Source organism: Hakea prostrata, chromosome 1 (assembly GCF_041222555.1).
Source record: "Hakea prostrata isolate BN-2017 chromosome 1, UWA_Hpros_2, whole genome shotgun sequence".
NCBI classification, from domain to species: Eukaryota; Viridiplantae; Streptophyta; class Magnoliopsida; order Proteales; family Proteaceae; genus Hakea; species Hakea prostrata.
This window is the reverse complement of record NC_142600.1, coordinates 47,806,483-47,833,786: the sequence shown is the minus strand read 5'-3', so window position 1 is coordinate 47,833,786 and position 27,304 is coordinate 47,806,483. Positions and strand designations below refer to the sequence as shown.

Sequence of the window (27,304 nt, the reverse complement as noted above, 5' to 3'; positions counted from 1 at the left end):
ATTTTCCTTCCTCTTATCAGGTTAGGGCTCCCCATCCTGATAAGAGGGTTGATTCAACCCTTTCGGGTGAATTTTCTCTGTACATAGATGCACTGGAAAGCGGGGTTCGCCTTCCCTTTTTTAATCATTTGTTCTCAGCCGTTCTGAATCATTGGGACATGTGCCTTGGAATGCTCCTTCCCAATAGCTGGCGTCTCATCGTCGGCTTATTGGGTTTGTGTTTTGAACTTGGCATTACGCCATCTCTTTCTCTCTTTGTGCATTTTCATGTTCTTTCTATCTCCCATTCTCCCGGTTGGGTTTTTTTGTCCAAACGCAATAAAGCTGAACTTGATTGGAGGGGTAGCATCCTTGTCAAAGGAACTTGCCCTTCTAACCACAAAAGATGGCACGAACAATACTTTTTCTGTCGAGCGCCTCCCTCAGATCTTAACTTCCCGATCGTCTGGAGGCGGTGTACTTCTTCTTCCAAGAATAACCGAGGCCTTCCCTTATCCAAAGAAGACGAGGCAGCCATCAGGAAGATCAAATCCATTCCATGGTATCAAGAGATACATGGACTTGAGGTGGAGTATAACTCCATTCTTCAGTACTGGGGCTTGGCTCATTGTGAGCTTCTAACCATCATCCTTTAATTTTACTAAAGTGATACGTCTTTAATTCTGACTCTTGCTCTTCTTTGCAGTGCCTCCAAGAATGAACCCCGAAACCCTGCGAGTGAAGGCCGCTAGGGCCGTTGTGACAGCCGAGCAACGATCGCCTAGAGCCTTGACCGTTGATCAAAAGGCTTCTTTTCCCTCTCCCGACCCCTCTTATAGGGGTATCAGGAATATCAGGCCCGTGGCTGATGCTTGGGGAAAAGGGAAGAAGCCGATGGTGGAAATGACTAATGTCTCCTCCTCCGCCCGAACCAAAAGGAGGCATGATACAATTGATGCTTCCTCTCATAAAAAATCCAAAAAATCTGCTGATTGTGAGGAGATCTTCACCCCCTAGTGGACCCTGAAGTGACCGACAGGGTGACACAGGATCCTGAGAAAGCTGCAGAGTGGAGCTCCCTCAGTCTTGTTCCTTTTGATCGCCAGGAATTTGAAACCCTGGACGACATTGCCCTTGTTAGTCAATCCACAAGGTATCGGTTTTCTTGCTTACTTATTTTTTCATAATTTCTCATGACTTCTTCTGATAATTTCCGCCTTCCCAGGAATGTTGTGTTCAGCTTCTATCAACACATGGAAGCATTGAGCCGGGTTGGCCGCAACAGCTCCTTGCTGCAGACCTGTGAAGAGAATTTGGCCAAAGCCAATTTTGAGATAGACTGGTTTACTGCAGCTGCCGAGGAGCTGCAAAGAAAGCACGAGGAAGAAGTGATCTCCCTCAAGGAGGCCCTTGATGCTTCAAAGGCTCGTGCTGTTGTTGCCGAGCGCGAGGCCAAAAAGCAAAAAGAAGCTGCCACGTTGTTCAGTGACAGACTTGAATTTAAATGTATAGAGAACGAAGAATACTTGAAGTTGGCTATTCCCAGCAAGCCCGAGCACATCAAGCCAGAGCTTCGGAAGGATTGTGTTCAGAAGTACCTGAACAGTGAACCTTTCTCCCAGCTATTGGGGTGCCTACAACGTCCAAGCTTATCGCTTGGGGCAGAATGATGTTTGGGAGCGAATTCTCGCATCAATCCCTTCCTTCGATACTGCTCCCTTTCGTGAGGTGTGCCATAAAGAGGTCTTCAGGAAATTAGGCATGGATCTCCCAGACTGGGCTCGGGAAGAAGATGATCCTTTTCCAGCCTACCCACAATATGAAGCATATCTTGCTGATGAGCCGGCACTTCCAGAGGAAAAATCACAAGCTGCTGCTGAAGAGGGCTCTGACAATGTCAATATTGAGGAAGGCTCTTCTCAGGATCCTGAGAAAAGTCCTCCTTCTCAGGGCTCCTCGGGCATCAATGAAGAAGAGGCTTAGGGAGTTATTATTATTTATTTTTTGTAAAGATTGACCTCCTTGCTAATGAATAGACACTTTTTTTTCATGTTGGCCTTTCCATTTCCCTCTCTCCTATCGAAATCTTGTCTTGAATATCAAAATATAAATGATAAAACTTATCACTTAACTTCACATTCTTTGACGAATAATAATCTTGTAAAGATATTATGAAGTTACGTTTTGGAAAGATGCATTAATCTTCCCCACTCCTTCATTTACTGCAAAGTCCACACGTTTCCCTTATGGTATCTGCGAAGTCCAAACGTTTCCTTGCCTTTATATACCATTCACTGTTTCCAATGAATCGGTAATACATCCATTATCACAATGGCGGTGCTACGGTTGGAGGTATTCTTGCATCGGGTGCTCGCCTCCACATGTTTCCATGTGGCCTCCCTCCGACTGTTGATCTTGCTTGTTGTGGATTTCGAAGCGTCATTTCGATCTGGGCCATTGGTTGTCTTTAGCTCTCAACCGTCGTCTTAATACCTGAGGCTATTTAAAGCCTTCGTGGGTACTCTCCATCTATCCTGCTATCTGCAAGTTAGATTTGTTAAAGCGACATTCCGTCCTCCTGCTTGCTTCCGTATTCCTCGTACTCCAACAATAACTCTATCAACTTATGAACAAGTGAGTTTTTTGATCACTCATCTCTTTCCCCTTTCCCCCTGAGTAAACTGCACAGTAGTAGTACCTGGGGTTTAGTTAATCGGGTTTGCATATTTGACAGAGAACTAGGGTTTTCCCTTGTTGCTGTTGTTGTTGGATATCTGTACTGATACGGCTTTTTCTGTGTATACAGTGGCTCCCAGAATCGACCCGAACTTTATTAGAGTGAAATCTTGTAAGAAAATTGTTCTGTCGGCGGTGGTTGGGGCCAGTGAGGTGGTTTCAGCTAGTGAATCCTCCAAGCGTAAGGCGACTGCTGTTGGTGAATCTTCAAGTCAGATTCCCACAATTTCTATTGATGCCACCCCTACGCCTCTTCTGCCTGAAGTGATCGCTCGTTCTTCCCAAGAAGATCTTGATCACTCCGTTGTTGATGGTGCTGCTGACGCCCCTGCTGCAGAGACCGTTCATGCACCCCCGAAGGAGATTCTTCGGGCATTTGAGGCAACTATGTTGGCATCTGATGAAGGTGTGGTCCCAGCAGGTGCTGCTCCTATTTCCAATTCCAGTGCTTGTTTGGCATCCTCCTCCTCTCCTTTGGAGTTGGAGGATTTTGCCACCAGGAAGTGCCGTTGGGTGACAAGTGATGCAGCTCATCCTTCTCATCCTTCACCCGAATTAGTGTCAAACGAGTTTGACAGAGCGTTGGAATGGTGCACTGCTGCTCGAATGACTTCTGAGAGCGCAGTTCTTTCCAAACTTCTAGATGAAGTCTTTATGAAGTCACTGGTGATGTAAGTCTTTCTTCATTATCTTTTGATTCTGAATATTACTCTTCGGCTCCTTTTTAACTCGGAAGTTGTTTGCAAGAGTCTTACTGGTAACTTCCACAACCAAGTGGAAGTAGCCTCTAGGCTCAATAGGTTGAGCAATGAAGTTTCCAGGCTTCGGGAAATCTCTGAAGCTAAAGATGCTGAGATTGCTTGCCTTAGGAAACTAGCCTGGGAGGTTGCAGGAGAAAAGAATTCAGTGATCGATCGTCTTCGGTCAGACTTGGATGATGCCAAGGAGAAGATTCGGCACCTGGAGCGAGGAGTTGGAAAGTCAGGAGCCAAAGGATCTGAAACGTTAACCCAAAGGCAAGCTGTCGTTCCTTTGCCCGTATCCCTTCCAACTGATGTTCGCAGAGCCTGCGTCTTCAAGTATTTACACAATAAGCCCTTTGTTGATATGTTGAATGCTTATAACTTGCAGGCGTACCGGGATGGTGAGAACGAAGTATGGGAATCAATATTAAGGAAGGATCCTCATTTTGATACAACTCCCTACAGTGTTGTTTGCCATCCTGAAGTATTTACCAATTTGGGCCTTCGTCCTCCTGACTGGACCAAAAATAAGATTGATCCTCCACCTTCTAATCTAGATATTATGCATTATCTGGAAGATTCTCCTGTTTATTCTCCCTTGGAAGGATTCAATTATGACGAGCTCGCCTTGAATGCAAGTTTGGTCGAGGACCATACTTCTCCTGGACAAGCTGGACAAAGAGTATGAAATTGCGGAGGATTTTATACATACTGAAATGTTTTTTGTAATCCTCATTTCTCCTCTTCTTTTCCTTGAATCCATACCAATGATTGACTCATGTGTTTGTTCTAGCAAAGTTGTGCCGATCTTGTATGACTTCTTAATGATCATCGATGATGACTTTCTTTTTTGACCGAAGATTGTATCCAGCTCTTGTAATCTTATGTTTGATGTTGAGACCGGCCTCTTCTGGTCTTTTGAAGAAATAAGAAATTAACTTCATCTTGAACTTTGCTAGTCACTTGAATCGCTGTTGTACTAGGTCTTAGTTGTTTAGAACAATGCCTTTACTTAAAGATTTCCGGAGAAATACAATAAGTCTGAGAAGGATCTCACTCGGGTTTTAAACCGATGCCTTTACTTAAGGATTTCCGGAGAAATACAATAAGTCTGAGAAGGAACTCACTCGGGTTTTAAACCGATGCCTTTACTTAAGGATTTCCGGAGAAATACAATACGTCTGAGAAGGAACTCACTCGGGTTTTAAACCGATGCCTTGTAGAAGAAACTCACTCGGGTTTTAAACCGATGCCTTAACTTAAGGATAATTCAAAAATTCAATAAGTCTTGAAGGAACTTACTCGGGTTTCAAACCGACGCCTTGCGGAAGGAACTCACTCGGATTTTCATCCGATGCCTTGACTTAAGAAATTCCGAAAAAATTCCATAAGTGTTGAAGGACCCACACGGTTTTTCATCCGATGCCTTATAGTTGGATCTTGTTCTTGAATGTGGTGTATGATGCCCCCCAATCAAAAGATAATTTGTTGAAAGCCAAAAATTGCATTGATTGAGTTGAAAATTTTGAGATGCCTGGCATTCCATGAACGATCCAACTCTTTCTGGGTGTTGATGTTCTTCAGCTTGTAAGCTCCTGAACCAACTGGTTTTACAACCATATAAGGTCCTTCCCATGAAGGGTCCAATTTTCTTTGGTGACGTGGGTCGGAAGCAAAGGTGTTTCTCAACACCAAATCTCTGGCTAACTACTGACGATTCTTCACTCGAGTATTATAATGAGACGCTATCCTTCTTTGATAATGTTGAGTTCGTGCTATTGCCTTTGCCCGAACTTCGTCCAACAGATCAAGACTATCAAGCAGTCCTTGCTCGTTTGCTTTTTCCTCGAACTCTCGATCCCGTAATGTCCCCGCCATTATCTCCACCGGTGCCAATGCTTCAGACTCATATGCTAACCTGAATGGAGTTTCTCCTGTGGGTGTTCGAACTGTAGTTCTATAGGCCCACAGTACGTTATGAAGTTCTTCGACCCAAGAAGCCTTGTCAGCTTCGAGTCTTCTCTTTATTCCTTCAAGTAGCGTTTGGTTAGTAACCTCTACTTGTCCATTGCTCTGGGGGTATGCCACTGAGGACATACGATGCTCGATCATATATGTTCCGTAAAATTGCCCAAATTGCGGACAGTCGAACTGAGTACCATGGTCAGTGATGATAATCTTTGGAATCCCAAAGCGATATATGACTGACTCAAGCACAAATTTTCCCACTTTTTTCTCAGTAATTGTTGCCAGTGCACTGGCTTCAACCCATTTCGTGAAGTAATCAATTGCTACTATCAGATATTCCCGTCCGCCTGACGCTTTGGTGAATTTGCCCATGATATCAATTCCCCACATCGCAAAGGGAATGGGATCTAGAATTGAAGTCATGGTTTCCGCCGAGCGCTTCGATACTGTAGCATGAATTTGACAGTTGCCACATTGACGAACATACTCCATAGCAGCCTCTTGGATCTTAGGCCAATATAACCCGAGTCTTAGAATTTTGTGGGCCAGGGCTCGTCCACCCATGTGAGCCCCACAAATTCCTTCATGAACCTCAACCAAAGCTGACTCTGCTCCTTCGGGGCCTATACATCTCATAAGGGGTCCAGAATAAGATCTTTTGTATAGTCTCCCATTATGAATGACAAATCTCGTCGATCGTATCTTGATCAACCTTGCCTCTTTCGGATCCTCAGGTAATTTGTCATCTCTCAGATACTCAATTATCGGATCCATCCAGCAACGCTCTGCTTCAATGTAAGAAATTTCTTTCTCATGATAACTTGGAAATGTTATCTCTTCAATGTAGGCCGAAGGGTCTAGATTCTTTTCTTTGGCATTGGCTAGTCGGGATAGCTCATCTGCCACTGAATTTTCAGTCCTCGGAATCTGAGATATCTTCAAATTCCGAAACTGGTTTTGAAATGCCTGCACTATCTCTTGATATTTCTGCAAGCGTGGTTCTTTAATACCATATTCCCCCTGGACTTGGTTGACTATAAGTTGAGAGTCACTATAAATAGTAACATCTGCAATAGACAATGCTTTTGACAACCGAAGTCCAGCTATCAGAGCCTGATATTCTGCTTCGTTATTACTTGCTTCAAATGCAAATCTCAAAGCATATCGAATAATAAAGCCTGCTGGACTTTTCAATAGAATTCCAGCTCCTGCTCCATCTTTATTACTCGAACCATCCACATATACCTCCCAAGTGGTTGGTATAATGGGATCCTCAATGGACTCCACTGGTGCAGTAGTTTCTACTACAAAATCGGCTAGCGCCTGAGCCTTGATTGCCGTTCTGGGCTTAAAGCTCACTTGGAACTCGCTGAGTTCAACCGACCAGGACACCATCCTTCAAGATAAATCAGGTTTATTAAGAACTTTACTGAGAGGAAAAGTTGTAAATACCTCAATTGGATGAGCCTGAAAGTATGGCCTTAGCTTCCTGGCGGCCATCATGAGAGCCAGAGCCTGCTTCTCAATCTGCGAATATCGTATCTCCGCATCTAGCAATACGTGGCTCACATAGTAAATCGGCCACTGTTTTTTATCTTTCTCACTAACAAGTATTGCACTGACCGCTGAAAGGGACGTCGCTAGATATAGCTGTAATATTTCCCCCTTCTCTGGTCGGGACAAGATCGGCGGTTGTCCAAGTGCTTCTTTTAACTCCTCGAAAGCTTTCTGGCATTCTTCAGTCCATTTTGCTTCCTTGCTGCCCCTCAAATCTTTGAGTGCCTTGAAGAATGGCAAACACTTTTCTCCAGACTTGGAGATGAATCGATTCAAAGCGGCAACTCTCCCTGTTAAACACTGCACATCACAAACAGTTTTGGGAGCCTCCATATCAACCAGAGCCTGTATTTTGGCAGGATTAGCCTCAATACCTCTCTGTGACACCATGAAGCCCAAAAATTTGCCTGAGGAAACTCCAAAGGCGCACTTTTCTAGATTCAGCTTCATTTGATATTTTCGCAGTACTGAGAATACCTTAGTCAAATCTGCAATATGATTTGTTTTTGTAAAGCTCTTCACAAGCATGTCGTCAACATAAGCTTCAACATTCTTTCCTATCAAATCTTTAAAAATCTTGTTGACGGCTCTCTGATATGTAGTTCCTGCATTCTTTAGGCCAAATGGCATGACTTTATAATAGTAGCTTTCACGATCAGTCATGAAAGCCGTAAACTTCTCATCTTCCTTATTCATAAGGATCTGATTATACCCTGAGTAGGCATCCATGAAACCTAGAGTTTCATATCTTGCAGTCACATCTATCAAGAGGTCAATCCGAGGCAATGGATAGCAATCTTTAGGGCAAGCCTTGTTGAGATCTGTGTAGTCTTTACACATTCTCCACTTCCCATTCGCCTTTTTTACCATTACCACGTTAGCTAACCAAGGTTGGCATTCAATTGGTTCTATGAAACCAGAATTCTTCAGTTTTTCAACTTCGCCCCGAACGGCTTCATACTTTTCAATGGAGAAATTTCTCCTTTTTCGTATCACTGGTTTCACCTTCGGATCTATCCAGAGTTTATGCTCTGCGATAGCCCGACCGATTCCTGGCATGTCTTCAGCAGACCATGCAAATATGTCATTATTCTGTTGAAGAAATAACTTCAACTCATCTTTGAACTCCTCCATCTGTTCAGACCCGATATAAGTAATCTTCTTCTTATCTTCGGTACATAGTTGGATTTGCTCCAGCTTCTTCACTGGTTCGGGCCTTTGCATTTCTGCTTCTTCCCGATTGTCTCGAACTTCTATAGGTAGGGCAATCACCTTCCTCGGGCCTTCCTTGTCTTTTAAATAGGCAACATAACATTGCCGAGAGATCCTCTGGTCAGAGGAAACTTGACCAATTCCCATGTCAGTCGGGAATTTTATCTTCAGGTGTTTTGTCGAAACAATAGCACCTATCTTGGATAAAGATGGTCGCTCGAGGATAACATTATAAGCTAGCAGTTCCCAAACCACCAAAAAATTGATTCGGACGGTTGTTTCCTTAGGAAAACTTCCAATAGATAATTCCAACTGGACAGATCTTTCCGCCACCGCAGACAACCTTGCAAAACCATATAGATGCGTGGATGAAGGCTCCATCAAGTCCTCATCCACCTTCTTTGATACACTTCATAAGAAATTAGGTCAGCTGCAGACTCTGTATCAACCAAAACTCTATGCACTTCCCGATGTGCAATCTCTACCTTGATGACTATGGCATCAACATGAGGTAAACAAACGCCTCTTTCATCCTCCTCGCCAAAGGTGATAGAATCTTCACCATTCAGCTTCTTTCGCTTCCGTGTCTCTCCGGTTCCGACAAATTTGGATTTTGTCTTCAAACTATGGAGTGATTCGGGCTCTGGTCCTCCGAAAATGGTAAGGATAGGTGACCAAGTAGCTTCAGTCACCTCCTTGCCCTTCTTAGACTTCAGAGCCTCCCTTGATCATTCTGAACTAACCGAACGATCCCTTTTAGGAGCAGCCGCGCGTGGCTCACGTGGCTCCTCCCTCCTTCTGCTAACAAAATTGGACAAGTGTCCCTGAGATATTAATCTCTCAATATCTGCTTTCAGATGACGATAGTCATTTGTATAATGACCATAGTCCTTGTGGAATTGGCAATACTTTTCTCGATCCTGCTGCTCCCCAGGTTTCAAAAGAATTTTAGGTGGCCACTTCAAAATATTTTTTCTTTTGATGATATTTAGAATATCAGCCTGAGGAACATTCAATGGAGTATATTCACTTTTACCTGGAGACCTCTGGCGCCAAGCCTGAGATTTTCCAACCCGATCACGGACATTTTTCTTTGGCTTCTGCTTTTGCTCAGGAGCCTTCTGTTCCTTATTGGAGACTTTATTATCTCCTTGGCATGCATCTAGGATCTCCATGATTTCGGCCTGCTTCTGACATCTCTGTACCAACTCAGCATAAGTTGCAGGCATACCCTGTAGTAATAACTCCAGGAGTTTCCGGTTAGTGAGTCCAGTGAATAGAGCAGTTTTGGCTACTTGCTCATCCAAATTTTCTATCTCGATCGTTACTTTGTTGAATCTTTTCAGAAACTCTCTGATTGATTCGCTTTTTCATTGTCTGACAGTAAACAATGTTTCTTCCATTTTCTTGACCTGTATCCCACTCTGGAATCGCCCTATGAATTTGCGCGCCAATTCATCAAAGTTTACGATCCTTCCAGATGGGAGGTTCGAAAACCACTTTTGTGCTGCTCCGGTTAAAGATGAACCAAAACCCTGCATAAAATTTCATCAGAATTACCTGAAACTACCATGGTTTGCTGATAATAGCCAATGTGGGCCATTGGATCTCTGGAGCCATCGAAAGTAGAAAAGGTAGGCAAACGGAAGTTATGGGGAAACTGATATCCCGCAATTGGCTCGGTAAAGGGGGTCTTCCGAATGATTGAGTAAATATCCTTGGTCATCCTTCCTTTAGCCAATTGCCCTAACTTCTGATTGATGTTGGCCAATTCTTGACCAATCTGGGTCGGGTGATCTTCAGCGATATGATCACGACCTCGATTAACACGATCATCACGTGCTATTCGATCATCATGAACAGCCCGTCCTTCCCGAACATTCTGCTCGTCGCGAACTGCTCGATCATCGCGACCGGTTCTTCGACCAGTTGGTGAGTGAGTTCTCACCCCTGTGTCCAACCTTGTATTTGAATCGGTTGTACTTTCCTGCGGTCTGTCGAACCGATCGTCCCGCCTAGGTTGATCGTCAACTCGTCTAGGTCCTCGGTCGCCTTCAAAAAAGTTCTGACCGATATTCCGGTCTTCAGCCAATCTTTGATCAAGCAGTTGATCACGTGGTAACGCGCGCCTCCCTGGATTGCGATGGTCAGGCTCTTGTGGTAACACCACTTGTCTGGTGAGCATGCGGAGTGCTTGGCTCACCTCCAAGAGTTGAATCTTTACTTGATTCAATTGATCTTGGAATGTATCAGGAGGATTATGTCCTCCCTGACCACCATCTACTTCAATAGGATTTGGCTTCCCTGGGGAACGTCTGGATTATTCACTCCAGCCAGAATCGCGCTGTGCAGCGGCCGCTGCGGCTGCTGCCGATCTAGTCACCATGGCTTTACAAGTCTTTCCCACAGACGGCGCCAAATGATGCGTCCAAAATCAACTCAGCCCTTAGATCTTCTCGTGATGACCTACAAAACGAAAGTGTCAGATGTGGCCCGACCGCGGGGGTCGGGAGTCCACCTCTGAAGCCTAAGTCAGTTGATGAACTTAATCACAAATGGCTCTGCTAGAAGCACAGAGCTAAGGAATGAAGAACTGGGAAAGGTGATCTAGATCGTGAGCCCCTGATAGTTTACGTCTACCAGTGTGTATATGAATCTCTGTCCCTCACTTCATATGGCAGTGAGGTTTATATAGAATGTACCTTCGAATCTCCTTCGTCGGATGCACTTGAGCCTTCTTCGGGTAGTCGTTGGATCTTAACAGTTAGATCCGTTGAGCGATAGACTTCTACTAGTTTGGACTAGTAGAGGACTCCTGAGATAACCTCTAGGTTATGCGATGATTATCCCTTCGATAATGATTAGCCGCAGCCGTCAATTTTAGTCTACCATCATTAGGGTAATTAACCTAATCCATAAATTGGATTAGGGCGTGCTTGTGGCTGAATAAGTTTTCTTCCTCAGCAAGCTATCTTCTGGATCCGGTTTGCTCGGGAGCGAGTCGATTCCCTCTGTCTCGACCGGGGTCGAGGGTCGAAACAAGTATGAACCCGGTTCGATCATATTTTCTCCATATCACCTAGTTAGATTGTATGTTCAATTAAAAAGCTATGGGAAAAATGGGTGCATGTTCAACTCAAATATGGATTGTACTTCATTTGTGACTACTGTGGGAAGATAAACCACTCTTCCACTCGGTGTCCCATTGTAGAAGATGAGGGCAAAACTCAATCTTGCCACGAGAAGATCTATCAAAATCTTATCACACAGCCAATTAAATTTGGAAACACCTGAGTACTCTCAACAAAAGTCTGGAGAACTTATTCATGCTTTCTGCTACGATGAGTAGGGAGGCTGATGGTGATCGAAATGTGGAAGGTGTTGATACTCGTAATAGTAGGCTTCACCTTCAAGGACCTAGTCCAATGTCAAATAGCTCAACATATGATGAAAATGCTGCTGGAACTAACAAATTACGAAGGAAAAAAAAAATGTTGAGGGACTAAAGGCGATGGAGGTCGTTTTCTCAAGTGGTAAGGAAAGGCTGAAGGGGCTACCTCTCAGGAATGAGCATTTTGAAGATGATCTAAGGGATGATGATGATGTTCTGAGAAAGAAGGGACTTTTCAAAAATAACTTGGTGGGTTTGATTTTCCAGGATGAAGAGGGACTCAACAACAAAGTGAGTCAAACCTTTGATCCTCAGTGTTGTAAACATCAATACAAAGAATAAGGGGTTGGATATGAGCATGCTGCTAGATTCGACCGAGGAGATGACTATAGAAAAAGTAAAAAAGGAAAACAAAAAATGGAGATGGGAGAGGAAGAAGGAGAAGGGGCAACTTGATACACATGGAGCTAAGGTGCAGTGGATGCAGAAGATGCAATTGGCCCTTGATCGTATTGAAAAGTTGGAGAGGGTGACTGTCCATTCACCTAACACTCAGTCTGCTACACTGGTGTCCAAATGTGATTGTACTAAACCTAAGAAGAAAATCAGTAGGACCAAGGTTGACCAAAAAGTTTCTACAACTAATGCTTAAACTCAAAAGATGAACGGATTCACATGGAGGGTGGGGTGGAAGAACAACTTGTAATCATTATTCCAAGCACGCTCAAACATCGCAGGATATCTCCAAATTGCATGCAACTCCTACCTCTCAATTGTTTCAACCTCTTTTTGGATTCACTGCTGAGGAAGTCTTTGGACCCTAACACCCTATTCTAGGTTTCTTTGGGATCCATGGAAGCACGTTATCTTCTTAATCCAAACCCAGTTATACCGATACAGCAGATGGCTCCAACTCAACGGGCTCCTCAAGTTATGTCCCAGAATGTAGTTGTGGAACCGGCGACTTGCATCCCCCAAGTCTTCCCATGTCATAAATACTCTGAATTCTTTGATTTTTGCATCGTACTCTTCATTTCAATACTTGATATCATGATAGTTGGTTAAACAAAATTCATCCCAAGTCTAGAAATAGGTTTTCTGCTTGATTTGAGGTTTCTTTGTGTATCATTGTTGTTATTTTATGAATGACAATGTTTAATAGGTGTAGGGATCTGTGTAATCTATTTACTTCTTTCCTTTTTCCTATTTTTAGTTCTTCTTTTCTATTACTTTATCTGTATCCGCATTGTGATTCTATCCTAGGGAAATTGGTGGTGGAAAGAAGTTACTAGTTTCTAGAAGTTCTTATTTGTGCTTGATTATTTGTCTGTTAGCATGAAATTTTTGGCTTGGAATGTGAGGGGTATCAATGTTAAATTTACTCAGCACTATCTGGAAATTTTTTTGAAGAAACATAAACCAGACCTAGTTTTTTTGTGTGAAACAAAATGTAGGGACCATCAAATGCTAGTGCATGGTAAGAGGAAACTTTTTAGTGGGTATAACTTGCTGGGACATGAGGCTAGCCTTGGAACCAAAGGGTTAAAGGGAGGGATGGTGGTTTTAGCTTTGTCGGGTTTTCAAACTCAATTGATTCATTTTGACCCCTCATCCTTTATGATTTAATGCGAGATGAAGGATTGTCCCTTTGTGGTTGTGCTTATGCCCCCCCCCCCCTAACTATTCTGATCGAAAGGTGTTTTGGTCACATGTGGCTTCCTTATTACATTTGATTAAGGAACCATTTGTGATTATGGGGGACTTCAATGAACTTCTAGAGGCTAAAGATAGATTCGGTGGTGCTTTTAAGCCCTCTAGTGCACTCCTTGCTTTGAGAGCGATCATTAATGCGGAAAACCTCTTTGAGATTTTGGTGCCTGGGTGCCCATACACTTGGACTAATAGACAAAAGCCACCTAATATGGTCAAAGAATTTCTTCTCCAAACTGGTTTAGTTGTTTCTCGAACCCACGGGTTGCAAAATTACCTGCAACTGGATTTTACCATAACCCTCTGATACTTGAACCTTGTGTGACACCGAATCATAAACGGAATCTCTTTCATTTTCTAAAATGCATGGTTTTCTCACCCTAATTTCTCTTTAGATTTTTAGTCTGCATGGTTTGAGAACTCTTGTATTCCTCTCATTGGAAAGTTGGCTAATGTGTCTCATTTCTTGTGACACTGGAATAATTCAGTGTTGGGTTATGTGGACAACATGTTCCATAGAACCACACTTGAAATTGATGAATTGGAACAAGATGTCAATCCGGATTGGAATCTCATACATCAAAAGAAACAAATGTTGGATTGGGCCCCAAAAACAAAAGAGATGTTTTGGTTCCAAAAGTCTCAAGGTATGTATATTTATGATAGGGACCGAAACACTAGATTTTATCATCTTTCTAGTAAAATCAACCATCACTAGAGACGGATCTCTTCAATTGAAGCTAATGGTCAACGGTTCTCTAATCCAAGAGAGATAGCTAGGGTTTTTGCCCACTACATGAAACAACTTTATCAAGCCCCTTGTTCTCTGGATCCTGAGTTTGTAAAATGTACGTCTCTTCCCACCTATTGAGGTGAGAGGCGGATCTCTCTCGGCAATCCCGGATCAATTAGAGGTGAAAAGTGCCGTCTTTTCCCTTCGACCTTTTAAATCCCCTAGGTTCGATGGGTTTAATGCCTTTTTCTTTCAAAAATTTTGGGATTTAATTAATGAGGATGTGGTTAAAATTGTGACTTCCTTCTTTTTGGAAGGTCGATTACCTGATGGAGTCAACCACACCCTCTTGTGTTTTATCCCTAAAAAGGAAGAAGAGAAAGTTGTCTCTGACTTTCGACCTATTAGCCTATGCAATGTGTCCTATAAAATTATAGCAAAATTTTTGGCCAAAAGACTGAAACCCTTTCTATCCAGTATCATTTCACCAAATCAGAGTGCTTTTGTGGCTAACAGACGGATCACAGATAATGTTATAGTAGCCCATGAAATCTTTCATTACATGCAAAAATCCCATAGCAAGACTGGGTTTGTTGCCTTGAAATTGGACATATCTAAAGCCTATGATAGAGAAGATAGAGATATCATTGTCAAACTCTTTCATTTTCTACTGTACTTGTCATCTTCTTTTTCTCTATTGTACTTGTCATTTTCTTTTTCTTTTTTTCCTGTTATTTTGATTTCTTTGCTTGCCTTTGTCTTGTTTTTCTTTTCTTTGCGTTTGTTTGTTCTCCCCTTATGACTATTATGGTCTCCTTTATTCTGAAATGTAGCGAGCTTAGGAGCCCTTTTGAGCTTATCAAACTCTTTCTGCCAATTTCTCAACTTCTACGTGGTTGGTAGAAAAATCATCGCAAAAAAGCCCCATCATTCCATGACCGACCTTCATCCTTCAGAAACGACCTCTTTATTAGACGGTGAATCTACTAGTCAGAGACTAGGTTCTGCCAACTAGTCCTTAGGAGACAAATTAGATTTCCCGACTCCCTCAATATCTGCTCTAGAGTCTTCGGGCAATGAGGGTGAAGACTCTTAGCATGACTCCCAACCCCTTGTAATTTTTGTTGGTGATCGGGGAAAATTAGTAGTTAGTGCTCGAGAAAAATTTAAGGTTGAACAAAAGAAATGGGTTGATAGTTCTACTCCCAAACAAGATAAGGATCCCTCTCCCAACCACATTGAGTTCAACCCAAATAAGTTTGGTCCTGAATTCAGAACCTTTGAAATAACAACTGACAGATTAGAGTATCTTAGGTTGAGATACGGTATTCCCCAAGACTTTGTCTTGCACGCCCCTGACAAGTCTAATCAGGTTGATAAATGTTGTCCAGGGGAATTAGTTCATTATGAAGATGCATTGAAGAGTGGATTCAAACTTCCTATCCATCCCCTCTTCAGCGAGATCTTTTGTCATTTGGGATTGTGCCCAGGCATGCTGGCTCCAAACAGTTGGCGTAATTTTGTATGTTTTTGGGGATTCTGCGAGTAGGATTTAGTTAACATCTGACCTTTTCTGTCTCTATTCCTATATTTCTTTATGGCAAAAAGAATGGAACAGAGTGGATGGTTTTATTTATCTAAGAGACTATCCAGCCAAACTGGTTGGGAAGGTAATTTCATCGGGAATGAGACACTCCCATCGAACACCAAGGATTGGCAACCACAGTTCTTCTATATCTGCCCTTCTTGTACTCCCTCTTTCCTGACCTCTTGGAATAAGGGACCATCACGAGGGTTGAACAACCAACCAACCCTCAGCCCCTCAGAAAGTAGAGAGAAGGACAAAGAAGAATCTTCGTGCAGTGAGCGGCTACGCCCGAAATATTCACTTGTGAAATCCAGCCCAAACCTAGCTAGGACACCCTATCTGTTTTGGGTAAAGAATGGTTAGTTTAATGTTACACCTTGAAGTTAGACCTTGATTTCAGTGTTCTATCTCCTTCTTCTCTCTTTTCTTCTTCTTACTGTTCTGTCTTGATGTTTTGATTGTGGAGAAGGTGTTACACTACTGTAACTACCTATTCTCTAATCTCCTTATGTCTTAGAGTGAACCCCCAATCACTCTATGCATTCCTTGAAACCACATGGTGAATCTCTTCAATTCTTCATTTATTTTGATTGAGTTTTGGACAGCATGATCATTCTATTGTAGCTTCTTTTCTAATTAATGTTTAACATGTTTGATCTTAGCCTTTACTGCTGTTCTAATGTATTTCATCTATTTGAATCAACTCCCCTTTCTTTCTAGCCATTATAGCCTTTTATGTTGATCATTGATATAAGCATTCTAGTAAGTTTCTATTTTTGATTCCTCTCATTCTAGGATTAGTATTCTTTTGATTTTCTATTTAGTTATTCTTGCCTTTGATATGTTTTTGATATTCCATTAGAGTGAAGCCTTGTTCTCTCTAATTCTTCCCTTGAATCCATAGTGAGTTTGCTATGAGTAACCATGCTGTTTCCTGATATGGAGAAAATATGATCGAACCTGGTTCATACTCGGTTTGATCCTCGACCCCGGTCGAGACGGAGAAATCGACTCGCTTCTGAGTGAGCCGGGTCCGAAAGATAGCTTGCTGAGGAAGAAAACTAAATCAGCTACAGGCAAGCCCTAATGCTACTTATGGATTAGGTTAATTACCCTAATGACGGTAGGCATAACTTGGCGGCTGTCACTTATCATCATTAAAGGGATAATCATCGAATAACCATAAGGTTATCTTAGGAGTCCTCTACTAGTTCAAACTAGTAGAAGTCTATAGCTCAACAGATCTAACTGTTAAGATCCAACGACTACCCGAAGAAGGCTCGAGTGCATCCAACGAAGGAGATTCGAAGGTACACTCTATATAAACCTTACTTGCCTACGAGGTAGGAAGGACTCAGATCAACATACACACTGGTAAACGTAAACTATCAGAGGCTTACGATCTAGATCACTTTCCCCGTTTTTTCCTTAGCTCTGTGCTTCTAGCAGAGCCGTTTGTGATTAAGTTCATCAACTGACTTAGCCTTCGGAGGTGGACTCCCGACCCCAGCGGTCGGGCCACATCTGACGCTTTCGTTTTGCAGGTCATCACAAGGAGATCTAAGGGCTGAGCAGATTTTGGACGCATCATTTGGCGCCATCTGTGGGAAACGACTTGTAAAGCCATGGTGATTAGATCGGCAGCAGCCACAGCAGGCGCTGCACAACGGGATACCGGTGTTCAAATTCCTGGAGAGAATAACCCGAATATTCCCCAAAGAAGTCTACCACCTCTTGAGGTAGATGGTGGTCAGGGAGGACATGATCCTCCAGAGACATTGCAAGATTAACTGAATCAGGTAAAGATTCAACTCTTGGAGGTGAGTCAAGCACTTCGTGTGCTAACTAGACGAGTGGTATTACCACAAGAACCTGATCATCGCGATTCAGGGAGGCGTGTATTGCCACGTGATCAAAGACTGACTGAAGATCGTAATATCGGTCAGAACTTCCGTGAAGGTGACCGAGGGCCTAGGAGAATTGACGATCAACCTAGGAGGGACGATCGGTTTGACAGACCACAGGAAAGTACGACCGATTCAAATACAAGGTCGGATACAGGCGTGATGACTCACTCACCGACTGTTAGACGAACCGTTCGTAATGATCGAGCAATTCGCGATGAGTGAAATGTTCGTGATGGACGGGCCGTTCGTGATGATCGGATAGCTCTTGAAGATCGTGTTGTTTGAGGTCGTGATCGTAATGCAGAAGATCACTCGACTCATATTGGTTAGAAATTGGCCAACATCAATCAAAAACTATGGCAGTTGGCTAGGGGAAGGATAACCGAGGATATTTACTCAGTTATTTGGAAGACCCCCTTTGCCGAGCCAATTGCGAGATATAAGTTTCCCCACAACTTCTATTTGCCTACCTTTTCTACATTCGATGGCTCCGGAGATCCTACGGCCCATATCGGCTATTATCAATAGACCATGGCAGTTGGCGGGTAATTCGATGAAATTCTCTGCAGGGTTTTTGGTTCATCTTTAACCGGAGCGGCACAAAAGTGGTTTTCGAACCTCCCATCTGGAAGGATCGTAAACTTTGATGAGTTGGCACGCAAATTCATAGGGTGATTCCAGAGTGGAATCCAGATCAAGAAGATAGAAGAAACCTTGTTTACCATCAGACAAGGAAAGAGCGAATCAATCAGAGAGTATCTGAAAAGATTCAACAAAGTAATGATGGAGATAGAGAATTTGGATGAGCAAGTAGCTAAAACTGCTCTATTCACTGGACTCACTAACCGAAGACTCCTGGAGTTATTACTACAGGATATGCCTGCAACTTATGCTGAGTTGGTACAGAGATGCCAAAAGCAAGCTGAAGTCATGGAGATCTTAGATGCGCGCCAGGGAGACAACAAAGCCTCCACTAAGGAACAGAAGGCTCCTGAGCAAAAGCAAAAGCCAAAGAAGAATGTTCGCGATTGGGTTGGAAAACCTCAGGCCTGGCGGCAGAGATCTCCCGGTAAAAGTGAGTATACTCCATTGAATGCTCCTCGGGCTGATATTCTGAATATCATCAAAAGGCAAAATATTTTAAAGTGGCCATCCAAAATTCCTTTGAAGCCTGGAGAGCAGCAGGATCGAGAAAAATATTGCCGATTCCACAAGGATCATGGTCATTATACTAATGACTATTCATCTAAAAGCAGATATTGAGAGATTAATATCTCAGGGACATTTGTCCAATTTTGTTAGTAGAAGAAGGGAGGAGCCACGTGAGCCACACGAGGCTGCCCCTAAAAGGGATCGTTCGGTTAGTTCAGAACGATCGAAGGAGGCTCCGAAATCTAAGAAAGGCAAGGAGGTGATTGATGCTACTCGATCACCTATTCCTAATCTTGCTATTGTACCTAATGCATACATACCTTATGCATTATTCGATTTATTCTTTGCTGTATGAATTGCCTAGTTTCGTTCGGTAGAAGTTTACCCCAAAGTTGATCTATTCTCTCCACGATTTCTTCTTGTGCCTTACCTTCCCTTTGATAGGAGGATGATCTTAAATCATTCCCATGACTGATCCTTCTATCCCTGCTGTTCTAGAGTGGATCTCCATACACTCTATAACCTTGTGAATTCTCCACATGATGATTTTGAAGAGAAATCAAGTGTGATCTTCATGATTTGTTATTCCTTCTAATTGTTTCAAGACTTCAAGCTTTTCATCTTCTATTCTTCAATCAAAGAATTGTAATCTCTCTTGTGTTGTATTGATCTACTCTTGCTATGATTTATTCTTTGAGATTGAGATTATGAAGTAGATGTTGCATCCTTGTAACATTTTGATCCTCGCAACCATCTCTTCTACAATCTCCTTTCATTCTTACAGTTTTATGATCTTCATATAAATCTTCTCCATGATCCTTGTGAAATCTTCATGAAGCCATGATCATACTTTCGATTTGATTTCAAAGCATGTCAGATATATTCCTTGTCTCCTTACATAAGACTTATTGTTATTTGTTTTCCGTGGACTTTGGGTGAAGGAAGCCAAGATAATAGGAAAGTACCCCTGCCTTTTTGAAACCAAGTTCTCTCCCAATTTAGAGGACGAAATTATTTTAAGGGGGGGGGGAGAATGTGAAATCCAGCCCAAACCTAGCCAGGGCACCCTATCGGTTTTGGGTAAAGAAGGGTTTGTTTAAATGTTGATTTGAAGTTTGACCGTGATTTCAGTTTTACTATCTTTGAAAATCTTAGGAAGCCATGTCAAACCTTTCTCTTAGGGTTGATCCAATGTCCCAAAATGAGGGATGATGTCTTTGTGGGCCATCTCAGTAGAAGATATGGTGTTTGACCCAAAACCCATGGATATTGATGATGGTGTTTCCTTATGGAAACCTTAATTGATTTGGTATTGAACTACTCACTAGTGAAGAAGAACTTAGTTGGACCTGGTTTGAAGACATCCCTCCATACTAGGTAAGTAGTATGATGCGTTGAAAGAAGCCCATCCAAAAATATTGAAGTTAGGCCCATTAAATCCCTATTTTTGAACAAGCTGTCTAGGCAGTGGCATTTTGGTAATTTTCTGTTTTGAAGGTTTTTGAAAGCTTTATTTCTTTTAATTTCGTGGTAAACAATCCTACTAGGTTTCTAACTCTCTAGAGAACGTGGAAAGGACCTTATATCTTCCTCTTTGGCAACCAATCAATCAGCAGGGGAACTCCATGTTTTTCAATCCCAATCTGTTCTAAACCTTTGGAGAACGTGGGAAGAGCCCTAGATCCTCTCCTTCGAAGCCAAGGAAGACCCTCAAGCATCTGTTCAGATTTCTTCATCGGTTTCTCTTCTAAAAGGTTAGTATTCAATTCGTTTCTTCTTTAATTCATTCTTTCTTCTCTACTTCTGATATTCTGATTATGAGAAGTGTATTACACTGCTGTAATGACCTCTTCTCTAATTCTTTTAGCCCTAGAGTGAATTCCCCAATTCACTCTATGTTCTTGAAGCCATATGGCGATGATTCTTGAATTTGATTCCACCAACAATCTTGATGATACTTTCCCTGAATTTTCTACCTATCTTTATGATTGTGGGGAAGGTCTCATACTATTACCATGACCTTCCCTTGTGTCCTCATGATTGAGGAGTTGATCCTTGTTTTTCCTTGGACCATTGGAAACCAAAAGGGTAAGATTTTGAGGGGAAATTCTTGGGTAACTCTCATGAGAGGGTAACCAATTGGCAACCTTTTATTTTCTGTTAATTCATTGGATCCTCCCCAAGACTTTCTTTATTATGATTTCTTTATCTTTATTCCCTAGGGTGAATCCTTATTCTCCCTAGTCTTCCCATGGGATATTAGGATTTCTTTCCTTTGAATTTATTTACATTCTTTCCTCTCATTGGTAGACCCTTCCTAATTCCATTCTTGATTTTGAAATATTAATGAGATGTTCCTTTATCTATCTTGGGTTGTTTTTGTAAGAGTTAATTATGGGTAACTCTTATGGGAGGTAACCAACTCTTATGAGAGGTAACCATATCTGAGACCCTAATGTTCTTTTATCTGTTGGAAACTTCCCAACACCTTTTCAGATTGTGCATTTTTTGTTTCTCTTTCCCTAGGGTGAATCTTGATTACCCCTAGCCTTTCCATGAGAGCCATCAGTTTTGTTCTGAATCTGCGCACCGAAGAGGGGTGAATTAGTTGAAATACCTAATTAACTCTTGTGCTCAATCCGATTATATTTTCCGAAACTAGACTTCTTAATGGACTTCCAGGAGAAAACCCCACTCAATTTGACCCCATATAACCCTCCAAATCCCTGTCCGAAGTTGCTGAACTATGTCTGGCAAATCCTGCTTGCGCATCGAAGAAGGTGAGCCTAGTTTGTGGACCTAATGAACTACCATTATTGATCTGAAAGTATCTCTGGAAACTAGACTTCTTGATTGACTCGTAGAAGAAAACCTCACTCAATTTGACCTTGTATAGCCCTCCGAATCCCTGTTTGAACCTTGCTGTCCTGATTGGTCGATTCATTGGTCGATTGGACCAACAGACCAATCAATCGACCAATGGTGTCTGAATTTACCAATTTGGTCCTATCTCTTCTATTTAAGTCCAAATCTCGGGAATACTTCGCCTCCTATGCCTCCTAAGCCTCTGGAACGAGTTAGAACCCTAATCTAATCCATTCCCTTGCATGCCTTGGTGATCTCTCTCAAGACTTGAAGAAATCTTCATCCTCCTGCAGCAAAGGTATGTCTACTCTCTTTTCTTTCTTCTCCATCTCTGATTTTCTTTCTTTAATCTGTTCTTGGCTGAGATCAGGAAGAAGATGATGCACTCTTGCAACCATCCACTCCATGATCTCATCTTATTCTTTGAGATCTATGATCATCATCATAATCTCAACCTCAGCCAATTGAATTCTTGAAACCCTAACCTTGTGTGTTCATCCAGAGAACCTTTGGTAACCTCCCATGTGAGGGTAACCTCTTGGGTAAAAGTTATGTGAACCTAAACTTTATCATTGAATGATTCTTCTTGTTATTTTTGACTAACAATTTACTTCCCTTCATCCGGTGCTCTCAACCTTTTCATGGGAGCCACAAAAGGGTGAAACCCTAACCTCTTGGATCAAACCAAGAACCCTTTGTTTGATCTTGTTAACATCCAATTAATGTGTTTTCCTTACTAGAATTGTAACCTATCATTCTCTAATTCTTTATCCTTGATCACACTATATTTTCTTCATGATCCATGTTTAACCTAATTAGGATTTCTAATTATTCTTTCTTCGTTCTTTTTCTTGATTGAGATCAGGAAAAAGATGATGTATCTTTGCAACCATCTATTCCATGATCTCATTCTATTCTTTGAGATCTATGATCATCATAATGATCTTAACCCTAGCCAATAGATTCTTGAAACCTTAACCCTAGCCCTTGAATGATCTTTCTGGAAACCCTTGGTAACCTCCCATGTGAGGGAAACCTCATGGGCAATGTTTTTATTAACCTAAACAAGATTTTCTTATTATGTTTTTGATTGCAATCATTCCCTCTCTTTCCGTGATCATAACCTTTTCATGAGAGCCATAAAGGTTGAAACCCTAGTCTCTTGGGTCAAATCAAGAACCCATATTTTGACCATGACTTGGTGATTTTATCTTCCCATATGATTCTAATACATCCTAGGAAGTTCCCTTTGAATTTCGGATCAATCTGACTTCAAACGAAGAAGTTATGGCCAAAACAGTTTTCACTATCTCGTACTGACTCAATTGGTCGACTGATTGGTTGACTGGGTCAGTAGACCAATCAATCGACCAATGAAGACAGTAGCTTCAATTTTGGCTCAGTTTGATTCGTTTGCTCTCTGATCTTTTAGGTATCTTTCCTAATGTTGTATCTATGCTTGTTAGGGGTTTATTTGCCATGTTTGGTGTCTCTCTCTTTGATCTTTGGATTATCTTCGGCGAAAATCAAAGTAAGGATAGTTGATTCCTTTACTACATAGATTGCTTGTTCTCTGGTTTCTACTTTGTGGAACTATGAGATCACTTACTGTTATTATAATTTAATTCTGATCTCCTACTGTGGGAACAGTAGCACTTGTTTATATCATTTTTTTCATTATTTATGTTATATGAATTACTTATTACTGCTTAATCCGATGTTGCTTTTACATTCTCTTTTATATAATGAACTACTGGTTGTGTATGTCATGACTGATTTGAGAATGTGTTTGCTTAAGTTTGGTTTGGGATTGGGAAGTGTCCTTTTGACACTTCTGTCCTTGGACATTATCGGAAATAGTATGGGATGTTTCCGGGGTTGCCCATCGACGCTTTCCCGAATCAATGATTGTCATACCTAGGGATGTCTAGTGGCGTTTGGCTAGGATACACCCCTGTTATATCAAACCCGATTCGGAAGGGTATTGAGACCGAACGACCCGTGGTAGCAATGGGGATTCACGGGCGCTCAAGACCGGTGAAATGATCCGTGAGAGGACGGGAATCACATTGTGGGGGCCATTTATTGGAGGGTTGCATATGGCTAGACTTGGGCTCATGGGCGCTTAAGACCGGTGAAATGATCCGTGAGGGGACATGAGAGCTTCCCATTTACCATATGTGGATAACCAATAGGGTTGATGAGTCCGGTGAGTAATATCCGTGACTCTAGTGGAAAGGATACCAGAAAGGATCGCCCGGGGCGAGGAATGGAAGTATATGGACCTAAGTTGATGTAACTGAGTAGATGACTTGCATTGGGCTAGGCTTTTCCCTGACATGCGCCAGTACTTATGCCAAATGGTTGTGAGAGAGTGTGTTGACTTAACCCCCTGCCATGGTTTGTCCTGAGGGATGAAGGACCCATTACCAACCGGCTGCTCAAGACCGGTGAAACTATCCGTGAGAGAACCCAAGATATCTTATATGGTTGAGGGTGTGAGCGGACTTTCCCAAAGAAGTACGGTGCTATGACTTAAAGCATGTCTGCCATAGAGACCAGCATACATAGAGTTTAGATGCATACATACATCACTTGTTTCATATTGCATTGCATCTTGTTATGGTTTGCTTCCATGTTGTTTATGTTGTTATGGATTAACTTGCCTTACTGAGTTTCTTTCGAAACTCATTCCTATGCATCTTGTTTGATAGAGAACAAAGTGACTTCTCTCTTTTTTGTACTTACTTGTGAAACCCGGCCCTAACCTTAACCAGGATACTCTATGATTGTAGGTCTGAAGACCCGAAGTAGAAGTGAAAGTCAACTATGGGCCATATTGGTAGAAGATATAGTGTTCGACTCCGAACCTATGGAGATTGAAGATGATGCCCCATACTTGAAGACAATGTTAGATATAGAGAAAAGACTGCACCTTGATGAATAGAAGATTAGTTGATGACCTTAGAGCTTGGTGGGATATTATTTAAAGTCATTTTTCCATGCTAAGTATGTTATAGAATATGTGTTTACAGTTTCGTTTGATTCGTAGTAGTGGAAGACCCTCAAATCCCTGTCTTTGGCTTTGCTGACAGCCTCGGTCGAGTGCTTGGGTCGACTGGGCCATGCTAGCCAGCCAATCGACCCAGAGTTGCTGAACTCGAACAGAATCTTCTATTTTGAGTATCTTGCTATATATACCCCATGACTTCGTAATTTTAGTATCCCTAGCCTCCATTACACTTAGAGAACGAATGGAAACCATCTCCAAGCCTCCAAGAGTGAAGAAGAAGACCTAATCTTGCAATCTTGCAAATTCTTTCTCTTGTTCTTCAATTAAAGGTTAGTAATCTATCTTTTATGTTAATGATTTATTCTTTCCATGATCACTCTCATCTCTGAACTGAGATTATGATGAAGATGTTGCAACCTTGTAGTCATATCTTAACAATCTCTTTTCATTCTCTTGTATTATCCATACCTCTGATCTACTGTGTTCTTGTACTAGAATGAGATCTAATCATCTCTAGTTCATCTCTTTCATTCATAGCATGTTTCCAATGAAAACTATGATTTTTACCAAAATAGAAACTATGATTCTAAATTAGTAAGTAATGGTTTTAATGGTGGTTTGATGTCTAAATTATGCTTTTTAGTCTTAGACTACTGTGTTAGACAATCTCCAAGTTTCGTCGCATTCCGGTTTGTGTAGCATAGGTTTCGGATCAAAATTCTCTTTTTATTTTCGGATTTGCTCTTGGGCAGATTGCCTGGGTCGACTGGAGCACTCAACCCAGCCAATCAACCCGCAAGAACAGAATCTATTTTCTTCGTCCGATTCGATTTGATTCATGTTTATTCTTAGGACTACTTCCTAATGATTGTGTGATGCTATTCTAGGCTTTGTTTGATAACTTTGGATTCATCCTCTTGTCCGTCCGGAATACTTTCGAATCTATTTAAGGTAAGGAAAGTTGTTAGCATATTAACATAGATTGCATAGATTTAGTTTCTAATTTGGGAACTACTTAGATTTGCTACTGTTATGTTAGTTTCTATTATGATATGAATGATGCAAGTACATTAGGATCTTATTTCCTTAATTACTTTATGTACTTGATTATGTATGAATACTTACTCATGTATGTTTCTTATTTATTTAATCTTGTCTTATTATACTCTTTCATATGATGAGATATCTGTCGTGGATGATATGACTGAATTATGATTGTGCTTGTTTAGGTATGATTTGGGATTGGGGAATGTCCTTTTGACATTTCTGTCCTTGGACCTCATTGGGAGTAGTACGAGATATTTCCAATGTTGCCCTTCGACACTTTCCTGGATTATTGGTTTTCATACCTAGGACTTGTCTAGCAGTGTTCGGCTAGGTTATACCCTTGTTATATCAGACCTGATTCGGAAGGGTATTGAGACCGAACGACCCGTGGTAGCAATGGGGATTCATGGGTGCTCAAGACTGGTGAGTTATATCCGTGAGGGGACATGAATCACATTGTGGGGACCATTTGTGGGTAGAGTTGCATATGGATAGACTTGGGCTCATGGGCGTTCAAGACCGGTAACCAACCCGTGAGAAGACATGAGAGCTTCCCGTTTACTATATGTGGATGACCTATAGGGTTGATGAGTCCGTAGTCAGAGTTGGTTGTAGCCATAGGATACGCTGACTCTAGTGTGAAGGATACCGAAAAGGATCGCTAGGGGCGAGGAATGGACGTATCTGGATCTGAGTTGATGTAACTAAGTAGAAGACTTGCATTGGGCTAGGCTTTACCTTGACATGCGCCAATACTTAGACCAAACGGTGATGTGAGAGAGAGGTGACTTAACCCCTAACCATGGATTGTCCAAGATGGATGAAGGACCCACTACCAACCGGCGTTGTGTGATGAGACCTACCCAAAGAAGTATGGTGCTATGACTTAAAGCATGTCTGCCTATAGAGACCAGCATACATAGAGTTAGACTCATACATGCATTGTTGTCTCATATCATATCACTATATGCTTTGTTTGCGATACTATGTTATTTATGCTATTATGGAATAACTTGCCTTGCTGAGTTTCTTTTTAAACTCACTCCTTTTTGTACAATATCTTTTGTTAGATTATTCTACAGGTTTTGATGGCTATGAAGCTCAATATGAAGAAGCGTACCATACGCAAAGTGTTGGCGATTACGAAGATTACTGTGAGGATCCCTCGAGTGGTCTCTCTTGTTACCAGGATTAGCCCTACTGTGGAGTGGGAGCGTCTGAGAGTAATCAATGAAGTTTATGTTTATGAGGACATCCTTTATAAAATAGAAAAGACTCTAGTTTAGTTAGATTATATCTTTCTTTCTTGTCTTTAGAATCGGTTGTAATCCCATTTGATTTTCGAACTACATTTCGCTGTACTCGTGGAGTGAGATTCCGCCTCACTCTACTTTTGATTTATATATCTATTGGTATCTTTTCCGCACTCTGATGATTATCTCGTTACTTAACTATGATTCATTTGAATAATACTGTTAACATTGATTTAGTCTTGTTCTTGATTATATTGTTGTGAATGTGGGAGGATGATTTCACTAACTACTGGATCTTGTGGACTGTGGATCACTCACTCGGGTATGCCAGATAGGAAACCGGCTGGGTGGATGTGACATACTCCACTTTGGAAGCATGACAAGAAAACTCGACCAAGACTGTCAAAATTCTCAATTGTTCCATTCTGTTGTCCCAAAAACCATTCAGAT

At 41.8% G+C, this 27,304-nt stretch overlaps 1 protein-coding gene across 1 annotated transcript in view; it reads left to right on the top strand.

The window, feature by feature from the left end:
• LOC149029062 (Cytochrome b561/ferric reductase transmembrane protein family) overlaps nt 1–27,019 on the top strand; it is a 30,938-nt gene extending 3,919 nt beyond the window's left edge. The window contains exon 4 of the mRNA XM_089149791.1: nt 26,672–27,019. Within this exon, the coding sequence (XP_089005917.1) occupies nt 26,672–26,887 (216 nt within the window). The 3' untranslated portion in view covers nt 26,888–27,019. The remainder of the gene's footprint in view (nt 1–26,671) is intronic.
• The last annotated feature ends 285 nt before the right edge of the window (nt 27,020–27,304 follow it).